At 43.5% G+C, this 19,998-nt stretch overlaps 1 protein-coding gene across 1 annotated transcript in view; it reads left to right on the forward strand.

Annotated features, from left to right (window-relative positions):
- LOC146869735 (uncharacterized) overlaps positions 1-19,998 on the forward strand; it is a 144,211-nt gene that overhangs the window by 96,875 nt on the left and 27,338 nt on the right. The window contains exons 10-14 of the mRNA XM_085613809.1: positions 1,883-1,996; positions 5,230-5,282; positions 10,807-10,934; positions 11,479-11,534; positions 13,763-13,852. Of these exons, the coding sequence (XP_085469935.1) occupies positions 1,883-1,996; positions 5,230-5,282; positions 10,807-10,934; positions 11,479-11,534; positions 13,763-13,852 (441 nt within the window). The remainder of the gene's footprint in view (positions 1-1,882; positions 1,997-5,229; positions 5,283-10,806; positions 10,935-11,478; positions 11,535-13,762; positions 13,853-19,998) is intronic.

Consider the following 19,998-nt stretch of genomic DNA (forward strand, 5'->3'; position numbering starts at 1 on the left):
AAAATAAAGTTCCCCTTAAACACACATAAAGCACAAAAGCGGACAAAAACAGTAGTTAGGTGCTGCTGCTTCCGGACTACACAGAAGAAAACGGAAGTGACGTATCAGACCACCAACCAACAATAAGCGAGAAAAGGATAGCAATGGCAGATTTAACCAATGGCAAGCGCAAAAACAAATAGAAGCGCAATGGGTGGAGTTTCACCACTAATACTAATTACTTGATGCCTCGTAGAGGCAGCGCATGCACTGCCTATGCAAGACCTAAAAATCTCTAAAGCAGAAAGGAGGTGCTTGTCACTCCAACCATTTTCTGGTACCAAAACTTGAAGGCACAGGTCACGCCAAAAAATTTACATCTAAAAACTTTACCTCTAGAGAAGACCCACTGGTTAATGAATCAGCGATGGTGTTAAACCTAAATTTCATGAGGCAATGTGTCCCATAAGGTAAATTGATAAGGGGCCACTCAATAATTTAGTTCTAGATCAGCGGAATACAGTTAAAGGTTTATTACACAAATTCAAAAGACACGGTATGGAGTTGACATCAAGGGCCCGATTTCGATTATGGCAGTTTTAGTAATCTCTGATGGCCTGGCAGAGGACTATACGTAGGCCCACCTAATTTATTATTGACAGCCAAGCTAGCGGTAATTTATAATGCATTGACAGGAACCGCCATCATGGCGATTCCTGTCAATACATGTTTCTCTTTGGTACAGGACTCCATTCTTTTTTCATTTTTAAAAAGAAAATCCCAAAACGGGAGTTTCTTTTTGTAAATAAAAAAAGCAATGCTCCCCTCGCCATGGGAATTCTCTTCCATCGTGAGGGGAGCCTTTAGCAGTTTTCACTACGCCTTATGCCAAGGTTTTCCTGGCAGTGATGGGAGGTGAAAACACCTGTTATTTCACCCATCTAAATAAGATGGGCAAAATGACAGGTCAGCCCTCGATAGCCCTTACTCCATAGGGCGTCAGTAGGGATTATTCACGTCTCAGACAGCATAGTCTCCCTCGTGTTTAACCCTAAAGTCCGCCTGCAATTAAAATTGGCGGGTGAACTGAATTCTTGCTGGTTCAGATACTCTATCGCGGTTTCGATGGAGAAACCTTATCGCCAAAAATTAAACCGGGCCCTAAGTCATTGCTATGAAGGCTCTCATCAAATAGAGCATACAGAATAAAGTCAAAATCAAAAGAATTCTAAATCCTAAATGTGCCTTCTGTGAATACCAAAATGATAGTAAGTTTAGGATTTTGTCTTAAGTTAGTTCTGTGAATCGGGTCCTACGTGGATATTGACTCTTCCCACTCAATGTTAATGTCATCTGGAGATGACAGGATAAACTAGTAACATGGAGAACAGCAGCAAACTATTATGAAAACATAGGGCACAGTGAGCTAGCAGAAGGTCCTTGGAAATGTTACATGATTGTGGCCAAACAGGAAACTATTCATCTTGAACAGCAAGGACAACATAAATGGAAATAAACAAGCATGATTTTGCTTGATTGCATGAACAGTGATATGTTCACAGGGAAGACATCCATTTTGAAAAAAATGGCAGCTAGCCCTAAATTCAGGCCTAGTAAACAATAGCAAAGAAAACACACTACTACAAGTCATCGAATTATCATCTCCAAGATATTAGCACTACATATGTGTGCACATACATGGTAGAGAATAAATCTACATTCTGTACACTGCTAATAATCCATGTAAATATGGATGTACGAAAACTCTAACAGTGGTATTGATTAAATGCATATTTACCTCTTTGAAAATGATCTCTGTTGTGTAGTAAAGCAATTTCAGGATAATTGTGTTTATTTTAGACTTTTCAAGACATTTAGTTTCATCTTTTCTATTTTCCTCCAGCCCTGTCTGGTAAATATACTTCCTCTCAGATGAAGACATTTCATGACACCTCCCGCTGCCTGACCCTGCCCGCCCTGTATAAGTATGAAGGTGCCGAGCTGCACGAGGAAGAGGGTAAGTCAAAAAATATTACACTTACATGTTGACTCCAGTTCAGCTGAACTGGAAAATGTACTCATTCTGTCAGTGAAAGTGTGAACATCTGAATAAATCTAAAGACTACATTTACTCTAGTTCCCTCAAGAAGGCTGTTAGGCCCCATTTAGCAGTGGGTGAAGGGGCAAACAGGGGAAACTGAGCCCCCACTTGTGAGGGCTGAGTTTTTTTGCCTCCCATGTTCTAGGGACCACCCTACTATGTCTCTGAAAACTAAACCCAGAACAACCCCTTCAGCATTTGACTCTCAGTGGTAGTGACGTTGAGCAGCCGGAGGCTTCTCAGGGAGATGGTGCATGGGTGCTCGAGTCAAGAGCCGAGCTATCAATCAACAATCAAGGGACTGCTCAGCCCACTGATTATCTTTATGGAAAATAAAGTTCTTTATTTCACACTAGAACACACCACTACATAGTACCAGCAACAGGAAACAATTTATTATCTCTGGCCACTGTGTGTGCCGGTATACCGTGGCTTATCTCAATTCCTCCCTGCTCCCCACCCCTGTCCAGGCTCTTAAACATCTCTGGTTTGTTCTCCCCTTCTATGGGGACCACATTAGTAGCGTGTATCTAGATCAGGTGTAGTACAGTCAACCATAAGTACATGTGCGCTCAGTTTCAGCTCAGTGTTTTGCCACTCTCGAGTGGAAGAGAGTTCCCATAGGTCAGCTCAGCTTTGCCTGCCCGGTTTTTCAAGGAGGCCATGCACATTCTCCTTTCGAGTCGGTGTGCTGGCAGCAATTCTATTCTCTCACCTCAGATGCAGGGACCATCCATAGCAGTGCACCAGCTTCTGGTCTTTTCGCAGCAGGAGACGTCAGTCCTGGTAAGTAATGGTCCCAACTGGACCGAAGGCTGGAGTATTTGGTTTCGGAGACATGGCACTGGGCCCACGCCGCAGCAGACATGCACTCACTGGAGCCCCAAATGGGCCAGATGACATTGTTGGCCCCAATCGGACTGGTCACAACTGGGATTGAGCCAGGTACAACTTCATTAGCCAGAAACCCTGCATGGGCTAATTATCTTGGCAGTTGAGGCCATGCACAGGCCTATCACCACTTGAGAAGTTGCGACCAAGTACCAGCTGGCCCTTGACTTGGCAGCTGCAGCCATGCACAGGTCGATCACAACTTGAGCAGGTCCAGCCACGCATAGACCTGACCTTCCTCTTGGTAGTTATGACCATGCGCAAGACGATCATGGCATGTAGTCCCAGCCCCGGCCGGACCTCAGGAATCATGGTTGTAGAGTAGAATTTCCCAGCAGGAACTGGTACAGAGAGTCTTCAGACACACTGACACTGGGGCAAACAGATCTTTATCCAGAAGTCCTCTCTTCTAGATGTACGACAAACATCGGGGATGAGCAGCACGTTGCTCCATCCTTGACAAACATTTTTCATGTAGGGTTGGCAGGCTCCTTCCCTCTCTCAGCAGGCAAGCAGGATTTTAGACAATTTAGACATGAATCCAGCTCCTCCATCAAGAGATACAAATCTTAGATGAGGTCCCCTCAGCTCTGGGAGACTGGCTGTCAGGCAGACACCAGCCTTGGTTATACAGCAGTCCTCGGAGTACCCTGAAGAGTAATCCCTTCCATGGCAATAGAAGACATGGAGCTGGAACAACAAGAGGAGTGGTGGGGTATACTTATATAAACAACTGACAGACAGTAGATATGGATCCACTGTCTGCAACTGTAGAACCAGTTTAAGGTAGTTCTTCTTTCAAGTGTCCAATTCAAGCTGTTCTTCAGACACAGCTTTTATGTAAAGTGATGCATCCCATATCATGTTCGTACCTGTCGCCTTTACCATTGTTATATATTGATAACAATAGTTTGATTAAATCCACGCCCTGCACTACTTTGGCTCTGTCTCTCTTTCCCTACCTGCCTGTCACACCTGCTGCTATTGACTTTGCCAATACTTGAACTAATGTGTCGAGTTTGTCAAAGTCATCAGAAGCAGCCAGCCATCTTGGAAAGTTATTTTCAATATTTCAAGAGAGGCACCATGTTGTGTATAACAGTAACATGGCCACCATCTTGGAAGTATAGAAAATAACAGCTATTTACATTGACATTGCTCAAGAGACAATCTTACAAGCATTGGCTGAACAAATAGATGTGGTCGGACATTTTGGAATGTTATTTTCTCGACTTCCAACATGGCCACCAGATTGAGTCTAGACGTTGGTCATTCTGGAAGTACAATTCTGCAACCTTGAAACATTATTTTATGTACACATTGATCTATTTGGACTATCACATTGGAAAAAATCATTAGGATGAAATATTTGTTGGCTAACTTCAATATTTTTCTTTTTTAAAATGTCAAGAATTTGTCTGCACTGGAACGAAGATGAATAAACTTAAGGAACTATGAGGGAGAGTATATAGCATATTTTACTGCTGCCAGAATTACATGATAGCCTATGGTGAATTTAATAAGGTACACCCACTGGTTGATAGCTACATGGTCTGGAGGTGTGTGGCCTAAAACTTGGAGTGTGATTTGGGAAGACCCCACTATGACCTTTATCGTTTGCTACTGTTATTCTTATTGTCATAAAATCATTACCACTCATTTTTTATTGCATCGGAATATGCCTTTGGACCCTCCCTAATGATTTCCTTCTGAAGTTTTGTTAAAAGACTTCAAGCCCATCTTCAATATTTTGTGATAGTCCTCAAGTTTCATACACATATTAGAATGCCAACTTCATTGGCTCAGAGGTAGAAGAAAAAAAAATGTTGATATCACTATGTATTTTACCATAAAATCAAGATACTGGTAGCCTGTCTTTTCCAGCTGACCTTTATTTTATTGCTTTCCTAATCGATATGACCATACAGCTTTATCAATATTAAGACCATCGTCAGGCGCTGATACACAGATGTGAGTCAATTGTAGACTCATGTTCTGCTTCTTTCACAAATGGGCAAATTAATTTTCAATATTTTGTGAACAGGTACCTCTTTATATGTATATATTGAATAAAAATATGAGAGACTGTTTACCAGAAACCATAGCACTGAGCTTTCCTATGGGCTTCGGTGTGTCTTTACTTTGGCATCTTTTGCGAGAACATGAACCATTGCTGCGATCATCTAAGAAAATCAACTGCTTCTGGGGGTCTGTGAAGGATCATATTAATATTTGACCCCTTATGTGTCCCTCTTCAGCATCTCATTGCGACGCCGTCCACCACATAGTGGATCCCTCGGACCCGTCTAAGGTAAGCAGTGCTGGCTCTCTTTGTACCCATGCGCATGCAAGCCACTGCAAAACTGCACTCAGACAGTACATATAGGTGGCATTTAATATTATTTACATTCGACTGCTCCATATGTCCCCCATCACTTCTTTATCCTCTATCTGTTGCACCAAGAATCATGTTCATATTGAGGTGTCTAAACATACCATTCTTGCAACCAAAACATTGCTTACTGGAATGTGCCCTCCAGCAAGGCAGCTGATGGTGTATTGGTAAGGTATTTTGGGATTTATTGGGACTCGGTGCGGTCTTTGCTAGTAAGACCTCGAGTAGTTGCGTTCTCAACGCAAGGTTATGTGCTGTAGTAAATATGTGTAGTGTGGTGTTGGACAACTTGTATTTGAAGTTGTCATTTTCTCTGAGTGATGTGAAAAGTAAAGTAGTTTTGGAGCTGGGATACCCAGCAAAGTATTTGGGAGTCAGTAGTACTTTTTCTGAGTTCGTCTGCATCTGCGGGCACCTCTATCTTTATTCTGATCCAAATATTGTAGTGTATGCAAGTGAATGCTGCTATCTCAGCCACATTCTCCATCCGCTCTCCACTGTGCGCATGTACTTGAAAGGCTCTTCTGTTCCTACTTGCTACTGCCCTGTCCTGAGTGATGACTCACACAGCCCTGCATCCAGAGGCCTGTTAATCGTCCAATTGCTTGATAGACCCTGCTGGATGAATAACCCTGGGTCCATCGCCCAGAGAGGACTTAGAAGAACATTTTGGGAGGCTCTCTGGTATATTTAGATCCATTAGACCTCTCTTAGGCCACTGGAGCAAATTGGCGCTTACTGCAACTTTAGACATATGACCGAACTGAGGGGCATATTATCAAGCACGGCGTTAAAATTATCGCCGGTTTAGCGGCAGAAAACTGCCGGGCCAGGTTGACTAGCACCGGGCCCATAGGAGTGTTATATCTCATCCAATCAACGTATTCAAACCCAGAGGCGCTGGTCGGTTGATGGGCCTTTTAGGTGGAACTCAAGAAAAGCCCACTGTTGATCTACCCAATGAGGACCATTCATTGGTAACCAACACCCAACCACAGTTTCCATAAGAACACATGAAGGCAAAGAAAGACTCACAATAAGTATCAAGGTGTAGGTATTGTTTTAAAGAATTAAAATTCAACATAGATAAAATTACTTTCAGAAATTCTGTTATGCATACTATTGCACACATCAGAAATCTGAACATACAGAAATAGTAAATGATTTCCGGTTTTCAGTCTCTAAAAAGGGCACAAGATTCACGTTAAAGTCCACTAGGGAAGAGTCCATTAATCTAAACCAAGGAAAAAATATCAGGAAGTTTGGCAGGCAGAAAGAGTCAAGACAGCGATAGAACAATGGCAACGACCACAGTTCTCAGGAGCATCGCCCAAAAATCCTCAGGGAATCGGGGAAGCCCAAGCGCGTCTCTGCATAGGATCCTTAGAAAGGGCTCCCCGAAAAGAGAATTCCGCTCCCCCTAAAAGTCCATAGGATTTTTATAATAAATATTTCTCATCATGACGTTCATTGTCCGTTCATAGTGGACTGATCCCATGTGACCACTTCCGCCCAACACATACATTTTGCTACTAGAAGCAAGAAGTTTCCCATGCATCATGAGAGAATCAACCATGACACTCCTCGCAGGTCGTCTACAGAAAGCGTTAACATTGTTGCATCATCCTCGGTTGAGGTTAAGGGGTGAGCTTCCCACCAAATTCACATCCTGAAGATTTTAAGAAGTGTCGACCTGTTAGTTAAAAGAATGTACCATGCCCAGAACTAGGGGGCAGATCAGCAACAACCGGCGATAATTATCGCTCAGCGCTCTTAGCGTGAGGATGATTATCGCCAGGTAACATGGATTTTTATCGCTGAGATAGCGTGCTATTAGCAACGCTTATCTCCTCAGCGATAAAAATCCTCACGCTAACTGCCTAACGTGAGATTATCGCTGGAAACCCAGAGATAATCGCACGTAGTGTGGGGTTAGCTTGCTGATAGGGACTCACAAATTTAGCCATGATATCCACCTTTCATAGGGTATCATGGCTAAGTCAGTCCTGAAGCAGGCGTAAAGAAAGTAGCGATGACAGGGGTTATCGCTACTTTTCTTGCCGCTATGCTTCATAGCGTGGGGCTTGATGACTCCTGTCATGTCAGGTCAGGAACGCCCACTTTGGATCTCATTAGAGATGCAAAGCTGGGCGTTAGGAATCCCCACGCTAAAGCAAGGTTTCACGCTTTAGCGTGGCCTTGCTAATTAGGCGATAAAATTATCCCCGCTTTTCGGCCGAAAACGGCCGCAAAAGCGGCGATAATTTTTTATCGCCAGCTTGTAAATATGCCCCTAGAAGTGCAACAGTTGAATTCACGTCAAAGTTAACAGGGACGGGGCATGGAAAGATACCGACTAAGGAGAAAAATCAAGTTAAAGGCCTTTTTGTAATCTATATTTCAATCTATATAAAAGCTCCAAATTATTATATAAAGCATCATAAACATTTACAATTTTTCAATCATTTTGATATCTTTGCAGCTGACAGCATGACTGTTATTATGTCCTATTACTCACTTCATTTTCAAAAGAACCAATATGAAAAATATTTTATTTCAACGAAAAAAAATCACTTTCATACATTTATAATCCACATATTACTTCGCTCAGAATTACAGAGCTCTAAGGTGAGAGATAGAAGAGTTACCACCTATGTGCTATCCTATCACTCTGCAAGAAGGGCTAATTTTTACTTTTCTATATTAGTTTCGATATTTCCGGTTAATATAAAACTCTTGAAAAATCATCTCAAACCCACTATGTTTATTTATTAATCTCTGTTCTAACTAATCCAAGCACACATGTACGGTGCTGAATGGCACACTTTAACTCATCTCAATGTGAGTTTTCACCAAACGTGCAAAATACAGGTTAAAACGTTGTCCTTGTTATCGATAGGGTTGTCTTGGCTTCCGCTCCTTCACTTGGCAACAGTTTCACCTTCCCTGTTATGGCAGGTTCAGTTCTGTCAGCCTCTCAGTGCAAGGTGCTGCACACTGAAGTAAAGCTGCCGGTGAATGCCAGCTACACACCCTGCACAGTGCTGCTGGGCATGCTGCCCGTGTAGGCACTCTTGAAACTAAAATCAGTGTGTAGTCAGCACAATATCATTGTGAAAATGCAATGCACGAGGGCTGGTGCTCTGCTCAGAAGGCAGCCTCCTCCCTATATCCTTCACCAGTAGTATCTGAATGCTCAGGTTAACAAAAAGGTTGGCACTTGCTTCTCGCTAATCCGAGTGCTGAGAAAGATCCTCCCTTTCTTGCCTAACTCTGCTAGAACGCAGGTTGTGAGACGCATAATTCTCAGCAGACTTGACTACTGCAACTCCCTATATCTGGGTGCGCCTAACACCCTTATCGGGAAGCTGTACAGAATACAGGCCATTGCAGCGAAACTCACTTTAAATAGGCAGCGAGGGACCTCAACCACATTAGCCTTGCGAGATTTGCATTGGCTGCCGATCCACCAGCGAATTCAATTCAAAGCTCTATGCACTGTCTTTAGGGCAGCTCATGGAATGGGCCCTAAGAACCGGCAAAGAAAATTCAGCTGGTATTCTCCAACTAGAAACCTTCGTTCTGCATCTGCATTTCTGATGAATGTAGTCAGGTTCAGGTGGTCCAGAACAGGTGGCAGATCCTTCTCTGCCGTTGCTTCTCGGCTATGGAACACTCTCCCTTTGGATCTACGTCAGGTCCAAAGTCTTATGGATTTCAGGAAAAAGTTGAAAACGTTTTTATTCCCTAGGCTGGAGTAATTTTTCCCTCTGATATTATCTCTCTTTTCCTCCCTACCTGTGTCACACCTCGGCTGCCCCTATTAACTTCTGGTGGGGACTCTCCTTTTTAAGTGCCAGGATACCCGTCGGGTGATAGAGCGCTATGTAAGCACCTTATTACATTACATTACAGTAGCAGTGCGGAGTGTCAGCTTCAGTCATGTGAAGGGAGACAGTCCAGCTCCTTAGCTCTGTTCCTCGCCCTCCTCCACATTGGTGAGCAGGGATTCAAGTGTGAAATAGTTAACATTGCACATGCCGTAAGGGTTCACATATCCAATTCTGGGTGAAGCTGGCCTACTCAAATTGACCAGTGGAAATCAGCGTTTTCCCAAAACCTTTGAGGGGAAGCAATGACCACAAGGGACATTTTCTTTTCAGTATGCCACATCTCCATGGCAACAACGTTTTAAATGAATATGTTCTCATGTACATTGAAATCAGAGAGTCCATACCATTTGGTACAAAGCACAGGAGGCATGTGTGTACTTTTTACTGCAAGAGGTGTGTGCCATTGTCTTCCTGTTAGGGTTATTTTGAGCAGGTCTGTCACAAGCCAGGTCATAGGCTGGCCTGCTGCCACTGGCTTGGCCAAGTCCCATAAGCAACAAAAGTAAACACATCCTACCTTCAGGATAAGTATGGCAAGCCAGACAGTTGCACTTGCCAGGGGGCCTTGAGGAGCAGTTCAAGGGGGACACGCAGGCAAAGGAGAGACAATGCACCTTTAATACACTAACTTTATGGGGCATCCTGTAGCACTAGGAACTCCATAAATAAAGGAGAGGTGCAACAGCCCCGCCCCCCACGTTATACGTTTCCCACACACTCTACACCTAGCTACACATACAAACAGGAAGAATGAGTTATGACTTACTATATGAGTTTACCAGGGAGCACAAGAGGACAGTCTCCCTGCCTCCACTACTGTAATCCACCGCCATGATCAATTGTTAGTAGGTTGATAGCCCTCTCATGGAGGCTGTAGCCACCCACGTTAAAAGGAGTACCACTGGGTGGACACCAAATACTTGATGTGGTCTAGGATCAGTTGTCAAGCAGCATTTCATGATCATCTAGAGCCCTTACCAAGGGACTTGTGGCACGGGTCGCATACCAGGTCAGACAGAGCATAGAGATAAGAAGGAAGGTGCCATGTGGTCACTACACCGGGGACTGTGACCCAGAGGAGAAGTAAAGAATTGTGGAGATGACAGGAGCATAAATGATCGAGGGTTCCAGTTGGTCATGCTTCAAGCACCCCACAAAACTAACTCTGTGGAAAAGATGTGCAGCTAAGCCATCTGAGGAATCTGGAGGAAAGGGTGCAGGGCATTCACCCACACTGAGAACTGGCCATTCCATTGATCCCATCCTGCACTGGAGATGACAACTCCTGTAGGCATTTGTTATCCATGTCAGACGATTCTGCTCTAAATTATCATGCTCTGTTACCATGCGCCAGTCAGCGGAGCAGATCTTGTCCTAGAGTTGGGAAGTTCTGCAACCCTGTGCTGATAAGTAATGGCTAATGTACACCAAGGCTGTTTTTCTCTGTGTCATTCTAGTGGGGGAAAGATCTAAACCATGGGGACAACTGAGAGAACTTTCCGCTCCTTAAAACAGACTATCATTTTCAGGTTATCTTTATTTTGTAGATCACTGGCAAATGGCACCTGGTGGGAAAGGCCACAATGTACTCAGCCAAAATAGACGATGAAGAAGATCATTGGATGAATTTAGCTTGGGATGGACAAAAGTTCAAAATTGAAGAAGGTAGCGGCATGTAAGTTCAAGCCCAAAATTTGCATCGCAGTAAATGGAAATGCACTCGCCTTGATTTCTCTATCTTCTTTTACCCAAACCAGTACTGCACTCTTAGCTGTTCGAAAAGTCAGATGCGGTCCAGTGGGTAATCTGAGATACTAACTAGAGTTGTGTCAAAATATGGTCCAGTCTCAAGGATGTAATTTGGTTTAAGGCTTTGCCGGATCAGTTAATGGATAAATTGATGGTTATCTTCTAGTGCTTGCTTTTATTTTTGGACACATTATTTGATTGTGGTAAATCACTGTAGCCGCATGTCAGAGAAAACAAAATAAATCACCCATTCATTGGAAACTATATGTCAGTGTTATTTAGGTTCTGGAATACAACTGTAAAAACTTTCCAAAAGAAGAAGTACATAAACAGTAAGCATCTTCCAGCTGACATTGGCTACCAACAACAACTATTTCCAGTACCACTGTTAGGTGCTGCAATGTTATGATTTAACTACAGGTTGGTTGGTGTGGCCTCGTAAATTGTCTCTTCTTTTTGATTTCATGCAGGCTTAATTGGAGTTTGAGAGAAATGGAGGTTAGAGCACGTAAGATTTTTCACAAAGGTGAGTGAACTTTGGCTATCCCACACTCTCTAAACCAGGAGGACGTTTCACTGATCCTCAGCTTCAAGAGATCACATTAACTGAAGCCATAGAAGGTCTCAATGAGTCCTCTCGTAACTGTAGCTTCGTGGGACCCTCGCTGACTGTCATCAAGACGAAATCTTAATGCAATTTTCCATAACTCAGCTTTGTGAGTCCCACGCCCGCTGAAACCCAGATAACGTCTTCCAGAACCACAGCTTGATTAGTCCTTCACTCCCAAATGCCAAGATAAGATCTCTGGGCCCGATTCACAAAAGTAATCTGAGACAAAATCCTAACTTTACGACTCGGTATTCACAAAAGGCATTTAGGAGTAGTAAAGTTAGGATTCCTAACTTTACTACTCCTAAACTGAGACAATATCTACTCCTAAATACCTTTTGTGAATACTGAAAGTCGTAAAGTTATGATTTTGTCTCAGATTAAGAGCAGTAAAGTTAGGAATCCTAACTTTATTACTCCTAAATGCCTATTGCGAATACCGAAAGTTGTAAAGTTAGGACTTTGTTTTAGATTAGGAGTAGTGAAGTTAGGAATCCTAATTTTACTACTCCTAAACTGAGACAATATCTACTCCTAAATGCCTTTTGTGAATACCGAAAGTCGTAAAGTTATGATTTTGTCTCAGATTAGGAGCAGTAAATTTAGGAATCCTAACTTTATTACTCCTAAATGCCTATTGCGAATACCGAAAGTTGTAAAGTTAGGACTTTGTCTCAGATTAGGAGTAGTAAAGTTAGGAATCCTAACTTTATTACTCCTAAATGCCTATTGCGAATACCGAAAGTTGTAAAGTTAGGACTTTGTTTTAGATTAGGAGTAGTAAAGTTAGGAATCCTAATTTTACTACTCCTAAACTGAGACAATATCTACTCCTAAATGCCTTTTGTGAATACCGAAAGTCGTAAAGTTATGATTTTGTCTCAGATTAGGAGCAGTAAATTTAGGAATCCTAACTTTATTACTCCTAAATGCCTATTGCGAATACCGAAAGTTGTAAAGTTAGGACTTTGTCTCAGATTAGGAGTAGTAAAGTTAGGAATCCTAATTTTACTACTCCTAAACTGAGACAATATCTACACCTAAATGCCTTTTGTGAATACCGAAAGTCGTAAAGTTATGATTTTGTCTCAGATTAGGAGCAGTAAATTTAGGAATCCTAACTTTATTACTCCTAAATGCCTATTGCGAATACCGAAAGTTGTAAAGTTAGGACTTTGTCTCAGATTAGGAGTAGTAAAGTTAGGAATCCTAATTTTACTACTCCTAAACTGAGACAATATCTACACCTAAATGCCTTTTGTGAATACCGAAAGTCGTAAAGTTATGATTTTGTCTCAGATTAGGAGCAGTAAATTTGGGAATCCACACTTTATTACTCCTAAATGCCTATTGTGAATACCGATAGCTGTAAAGTTAGGACTTTGCCTCAGATTAGGAGTAGTAAAGTTAGGAATCCTAATTTTACTACTCCTAAATGCCTTTTGTGAATACCGAAAGTCGTAAAGTTAGGACTTTGTCTCTGATTACTTTTGGGAATCATGCCCATTAGGAGATATCTCAGATATACAGCTTTGTGGGTCCCACGCTTACTGATATCAAATGAGATGTCACAAAATTGCGTTTTCATGGGCCATACACTCACCAACAACTAAGTACACTCTCAGTAGTACAGCAACATAAGTCCAGATGTGAGCTGTCTTCTTCACTGTAGGATTTTTAGATCCGTACTCACCCACACAAGAATTAGCTGTCCAGTACTACAATGTCATTGTTGCCTCACGCACTTAAAACAAGCTGAGCTCCCCTCTACTACAGCTTCAAGGGACACCGACTTGAGGTTTTTCAGTGTTGCAGCATCGTGTGTCTAACACTCACTGAGAGCAGGATGAGCTTTCTAGTAGGTGAGTGCCACATGTCCAACAATCCCCGAGATCAAGCTGAGCTCTACTATACTACACCATCCTAAGTCCCCGAATCCCTGATGCTAAGTCTAGCGCCTCCGCACGAGATCCTAATGGGTCTCGCACTCACTGAGATCATGCTGAGCATTATTCAGTAATAATGTTGTGAAATCTTTATTAGAGACAGGTCACCTGACTGTGCTTCTGTAGTCACTGTTTGTTGTGTGTTCTTTGCATTAACTATCTGATCTCATGAGATCACTGTTCTCTTTTCAAAAACAGGTGATTCTTTTGCCTTCATCCAGACCTGCAAGGACTGCCTGCTCATGAAATCTGAAGGGAGCGATGGAAAGATACAGCTCCACTTCCTAAGTAAGTGTAACGGCGAGCAGAAATATCAGTGTGCACAGTCGCGAAGTCTCATGGCACGAGCTGGTACTTTGCCAGTGCCTGTCCATTCTAAACATGAAGAACTAATCGCTTCAGGCTGACATCTGTATCTCTACCAATCCCTCTTCTCAAAGGCTCCCATCCTGGGTTACTTTTAGTGCATGCACATCCTGTAGGAGGGGCCGTTAGACACTTATGCCAAAATTATCGGATTCTCTATCTCAGAAGGCGGCAAAAAAGTGAAGGATTGAAACGGTTGAGTCAATCAATTGAAAAAGGGGTCCAACAATATGAAATATAGTCAGGAACCCACCTCAAAAATGACACTTCTGGCAGAAATGCTTGGTCACAAGTCCAAAGAACAGGAACACAACTCCAAACATGTTTCTTTTTTTCATATCTCATCTGTGAGGTTCAGCATGAGACCCTGGGCACAGGCTCTATGTTTGAGCATGCCACTCAACCACCTTTGGGATGAGTTTGTGCCATTTTTTAAGGCTTGTATAGATAGCCCGTGAGAGAGGAATCTCATGGACCCTCAATGTGCTCAGGGATGGGGTCGGTGGTTTTGAGACTCCTTAAGACCTGTAACAGCTGCATGAGCTCAAAGTACAATTCCTTATGTTGATAACATTCTCATAATGTGTTTTTTGATTAATATCTTCAATTCATTTTTCCAATGAATTCATATGAGTCAATAAGTTTTAGAATTGATCCAATGTTGTTAGGTATGCTACAATTCCAATACTTTTTGGGAACCACAGCTCCCTTCTCCAGGTAAAATGCAGTAACAATTCATATATTGAATCTATCATAGGTATAAGCTCAATAAGATGACTGAAAATCAATATCTATTTGCAATAATACTTGATACACTGGAACTCACATAACTGAAAAGTGATTGCCAGTCATCAACTTCATGAAATGTGTATATGTAATAAATAAGTCCTCCCAAATGACCAGTCATGCATAACAATTAATCAACATAGCACAGTTAATAACCACTCACAGTCTCTGCCTTGCATATTGGCAGTGCTGTCTGGTATTAAAAACCAGAATCAATTCCAGCCTGGCATGTAGCATCCAAGATGTATCTTGTTTTAAAATCCCTATTGCTGCCAGCACAGAAGTCTCTCATTCCATTGCTGTTTATACACTACATGAGGTCAGCTGTCTAGTCTTTTAAGTAGTGGCCATTTTGGATGTATATGAAAGTATTGTATTAAACTTAGTACTCTTATTGAAAACCATTATATTTCGTGAATATTGAACATTCCTACATAATTATTTAAAGACATCTCTCCTTTGTTGATGTAACTCTTGCTTATGCTAAAAATCCTTACATCAAATTAAGCACATTAAATGTTTGTGATTATTCCTTCCTTTGGAGGAAACACTTGATAATTCTTCAGTCCAGTATATTTCTTTCTGCTTCAACAGTTTTGTATTTTGTGGTCATCTCCTATAGACAAGGGTGGTAGTTGGTAAATAAATTAAATCTAGGTTAAGTCAGTGAATGATTCTTTTCCACAACAGAACGTATCAGTCTTCTATTGAGCACTTTTGATCTATGCTTATTAAACTTGTTTTTTACCTCATCTTTTTGCCTGACCTAGACAAAGCTTCCCCTCAGCCACCGGATTGTACAGATAATGTACTTTGATTCACAAGTCAGGTTGTGCTCAATGAAGTATTTTTCCAGTATACAGATTAAATGTGGTCTGATTGAACAATAGGTGAATATTTTTCACATTTAAAACGGAGGAGAGGAGTTTCTATAGCACTAGCAAATATCTGATGATAACCACTTCTATAAAATGAACTAAAGATATTGACGAATCAACAAGTATACTTTGAGAATTCCTCCAGGTTTGCCTGTATCACTTGAGCAGTGCATGAACTTGGATCCCCAGGCTCCTTGTGCACTAGTGACTGATGCCAGTTCAAAAGGCAAGGGGTCTGCTTTCCAGGGGATGGAGGAGAAGGGGCATGGGTTTAATGACAGTCTGACCTACCCTCCACCTGGGGGTAACTGCAGGCAGTGTGGATGAGACTGTCAATACTTGATCTGTGGCTAAGGCACCTTAGCACAAAGTCAGGCTCAGTTTGAGGCTAGATTCTTTGCTGGGCGGAGAAGTCTGGTCTGTCTCGTCTGGCAGTTCATCTGATGAGTGTGGAGAGTAGGGAGGGGATTGTCTTGTCGCGTCTTCCATTCAACCTAAGAGCTGTGAACTGCCCAGGATAAGTTCCACACTATTTGTCCCTGGTACGGACAACCAGCGTTGCACTTGTTTGCATCAAGGTCCAATGGGGTGGCGCCTTGCATCATCTTCTGATTTTGCAATTAATGGATTGGGGGGGGGAAGGTTGCATGATTTGCTGATTCTGTGGCCCAGGGGTCTTCTATACACCTTCTCTCCATGCTCACATTATGCATAGGTGTCAAAGTGGGCGATAGTCAATCTTTTCAATCTTTAGCCACTCAGAAGTTAGGTTCCTTCTGCTCCAGGGAAAGGATGTATCAGCATGGATCCTTCTGGTGTCTGTTCCAAGTGACGTTTCCCAGGTCTCTCAGCAGTCTCAAATGAGTAGTTTGAAAGTTAAAAAACGGCGTCGTTCATCTGGAGATCTGAGAGGATGCATTCACGGCAGTAAAAAGGGATGGCTTTTGTCCACCAGAATATCCGTATTTTAGACTTTCTGATGGATTGTTTCTATAACCAATTTTCAGTTGCCACTCTTAAAGTCCAGAAGGCGACAATGAAAGCTTTTAGGGTCCTTTGGGGTGTACTGAACATGGTGGCATTCCTGATCCTAAAATTGGTGAAAGGTTTTTTGCTTCTTCTCCATTCTAGGAAGGTGCTTGACACCCACTTGCAACTTGCCACTGGTTTTGGGTATACTACAGGCCATGGACATAATTTAAGGGTCACCAGGGGTCACCCCCCCCCCACCCCCCCCCCCAGCTTGCTTGTTTCAACTCCTAGCACTGCCTTTGCGACCCCTGGCCTCAGAGGTGTCAAAATAAGTGGCAGGAACACAGGAGTAGCTCTTCCTTATGGATGCCATGTGGGACTCTGCTTTCTTTGTTTTTGTTTTTCTTTTTTTCCCGCTAATAGGAAATAACACTATGTTATTCGCTATTAGTGTATAAAAACAATGGAGTACAATTAGCTGGAATATGACCCTCCCTGGCAACTGAGGTAAGCAAAAATGCTTTTAAATGTATGATGTGTGTGCTTGCAGGATGAGTGTGATGACCCTTCCCAGTCAGGGTTCCGCAGCAACCACAGCACCGAGACTGCCCACATCGCCGCCACCGACGACATCAGGACCCTGCTGGACAACGGTGAGACCGCAGCACTCATCCTCCTAGACCTCTCCACCGCCTTCGACACCGTCTGCCATCGCACACTACGCACACGTCTCCACGCCGCAGGGATCCGAGACAAGGCTCTGGAATGGACCACCTCCTTCCTCTCCGGCAGAACCCAGAGCGTCCGCCTCCCCCCATTCCATTCCAAAGCCTCCGAGATCATCTGTGGCGTACCCCAGGGATCCTCCCTCAGCCCGATACTGTTCGACATTTACATGGCCCCGCTCGCACACGTCGCCTGACAGAACAACCTCAACATAATCTCCTACGCAGACGACACTCAACTGATCCTCTTCCTCACCAAGGACCCCATCACCGCCAAAGCCAACCTCCACGAAGGAATGAAGGCCGTCACCGACTGGATGAAGATCAGCCGCCTGAAGCAGAACTCAGACAAGACGGAGGTCCTCATCCTCGGCTCCAACCCCTCAGCCTGGGAAAACTCCTGGTGGCCGACGGCACTGGGGGCAGCCCCGACTCCCACCGACCACTCACGCAACCTGGGAATCATCCTCGACTCAACGCTCTCAATGACCGAGCAAGTCAACGCCGTCTCCTCCTCCTCCTTCAACACCCTCCCCATGTTCTGCAAGATCTACAGATGGATCCCGACAGATACAAGAAAGACAGTCACCCAAGCCCTCGTCAGCAGCAGACTCGACTATGGAAACACCCTCTACGCGGGAGCCCCGACCAAGCTCATCAAACGACTACAACGCATCCAAAACGCCTCGGCGCGACTGATCCCCGATGTACCACGACACAGCCACAACACCCACCCCTTGAGAAACCTGCACTGGCTCCCGGTCAACAAGAGGATTTCATTGAAGCTCCTCATCCACACACACAAAGCACTCCACAAGACCGGCCCAGCCTACCTCAACAGACGGCTCTCCTTCGACATCCCCAACCGCCAGCTACATTCCGCCGACCTCTCACTCGCCACCGTCCCGTGCATCCGAAGAACAACCTCGCCGCCAAGATATAGAACACACTCCCACTGAGCGTACGACAGACCCAAGACCTGCTGACCTTCAGGAGGATACTCAAGACCTGGCTGTTCAGTAGCATACCCCCCCCCCCGCGCCTTGAGACCCGCGCGGGTATGCAGTGCGCTTTACAAATGATTGATTGATTGATTGATTGATTGATTGATTGATTGATGAGTGTGTGTTTACATGAGAGAAAGTGTGTGTGTATGTGTGAATGTATGTGTATGTGTAAACGTGTGTGTGTGTGTGAGTGAAAGTAAAGGTCAAATGGTGTGTAATGTCTCTTTTGCTACCCGTGGCATTTTGGTGAATTGACGTCCATGCTACAGGCCCTCAATTTGAACAATATGACCCCTTAAACCGGATCTCAATGGACCTATTTCCATATAAAGTGTTTATGACGGTGGTTTACTCCTTGTGCAGATTGAGTGATTTGTGTCTTTAGTGTGTACTGCCCCCTATTTATGTTTATTGCCTGATGCTGTGATTTTCTGTTTTGGTCCTGATTTTTCGCCCAAGTTATTTAAAGTTTTCAGTTGGATCAGGGGGTGGTTCTCCCTCAGTTTGTGACAAGAGTGGTACATATTCTTCTCTGATTCTAGCTGTCCATAGAGTGATGTTATGCTTTGTGAAATAGACTGTTTTCAGGCCTGCGGAGGGATTTTTGTCAATTGTGATGTTGATTAAGGGCCTCTTTTTCCCCTTGTGCTTCAGCAGATAGCTTTCTTTCTCTACATGTGTGCAGGGCGGCCACTATGGCCAATCCGTCTACTTTTGTGACACACTCCCTTTTCTGTCTTTCTCCAGCCATTAATGCGTGTTACTCTTGGGTCACGGAATTACATTTCACGTGTACTTGAATTTCATAGTTGTTGGTATGTTCTTACACAGACTATGTATGAGATTTATAAAGCGCAACTGTTACTCCGAAGAGTGTCCTGGCGCTACTGCAGAGGGACTGTCCGCAAGAAGAAAGAAGGACAGAACTAGGGGCAGAAGAAATGCTAGGTTTTAAGTTGTTTCCGGAACACAGGTGTCACCTTAATCCACCTGAGAGCCAGCGGAAGCTTGTTAAACAGAGAAGGGCCCAAGAAGCCCATAGACCTGCCCCCTGCCATTGCCTTTTGAATACGAGGAACTATAGCTAAACAAAGATTTTCAGAACAGAGGTTTCTCTGGGAAGTGTAGAGCTTAATTCTGTCTTGTAGATAGCCCAGGCCTGACCAGAAGCCAATGAAGGCTTTGACGAAGGCAAGTGATGTGGGAATTACGTGGGAAAAGATGGTACGTGCTGCTGCATTCTGGACTAACTGCAGCCTATCAATCAGATATTTGGGCAGTCCTATGTACAACCCGTTCCGTTAGTCAAGCTGTGAGATTATCAAGCCTTGCGTCGCTTGTTGTCTAGCCTTAAAAGATAAATGATCAAAAAAATTCATAAGTACCTAAAGGAGGGCAAAACCAGTGCCCACCATTGAGTTAACTTGGGAATGAAATACCAGTTGCCCATCAAATTTAAAGCCCAGGTTTTATACCACCTGACTTTGAAATAGCTGGGGGGGTCCTCAGGCCAGAATGTCTCCCACGGTGTCTCAGCCACTGAGCCAAAAAAGAGGAGCTCGGTCTTCCCGGCATTACATTTAAGTTGCTTACTGGATAGCCAACTGAACATTGCAGCAAGACGGTTACACATTTTCTCCCCTGGGAAAGCCTTGCCCTTCCACTAAGAAAGAAGGAGTTGGGTGTCATCTGCATATGAC

This window comes from Triturus cristatus, chromosome 1_1 (assembly GCF_964204655.1).
Source record: "Triturus cristatus chromosome 1_1, aTriCri1.1, whole genome shotgun sequence".
Taxonomy (NCBI): Eukaryota; Metazoa; Chordata; class Amphibia; order Caudata; family Salamandridae; genus Triturus; species Triturus cristatus.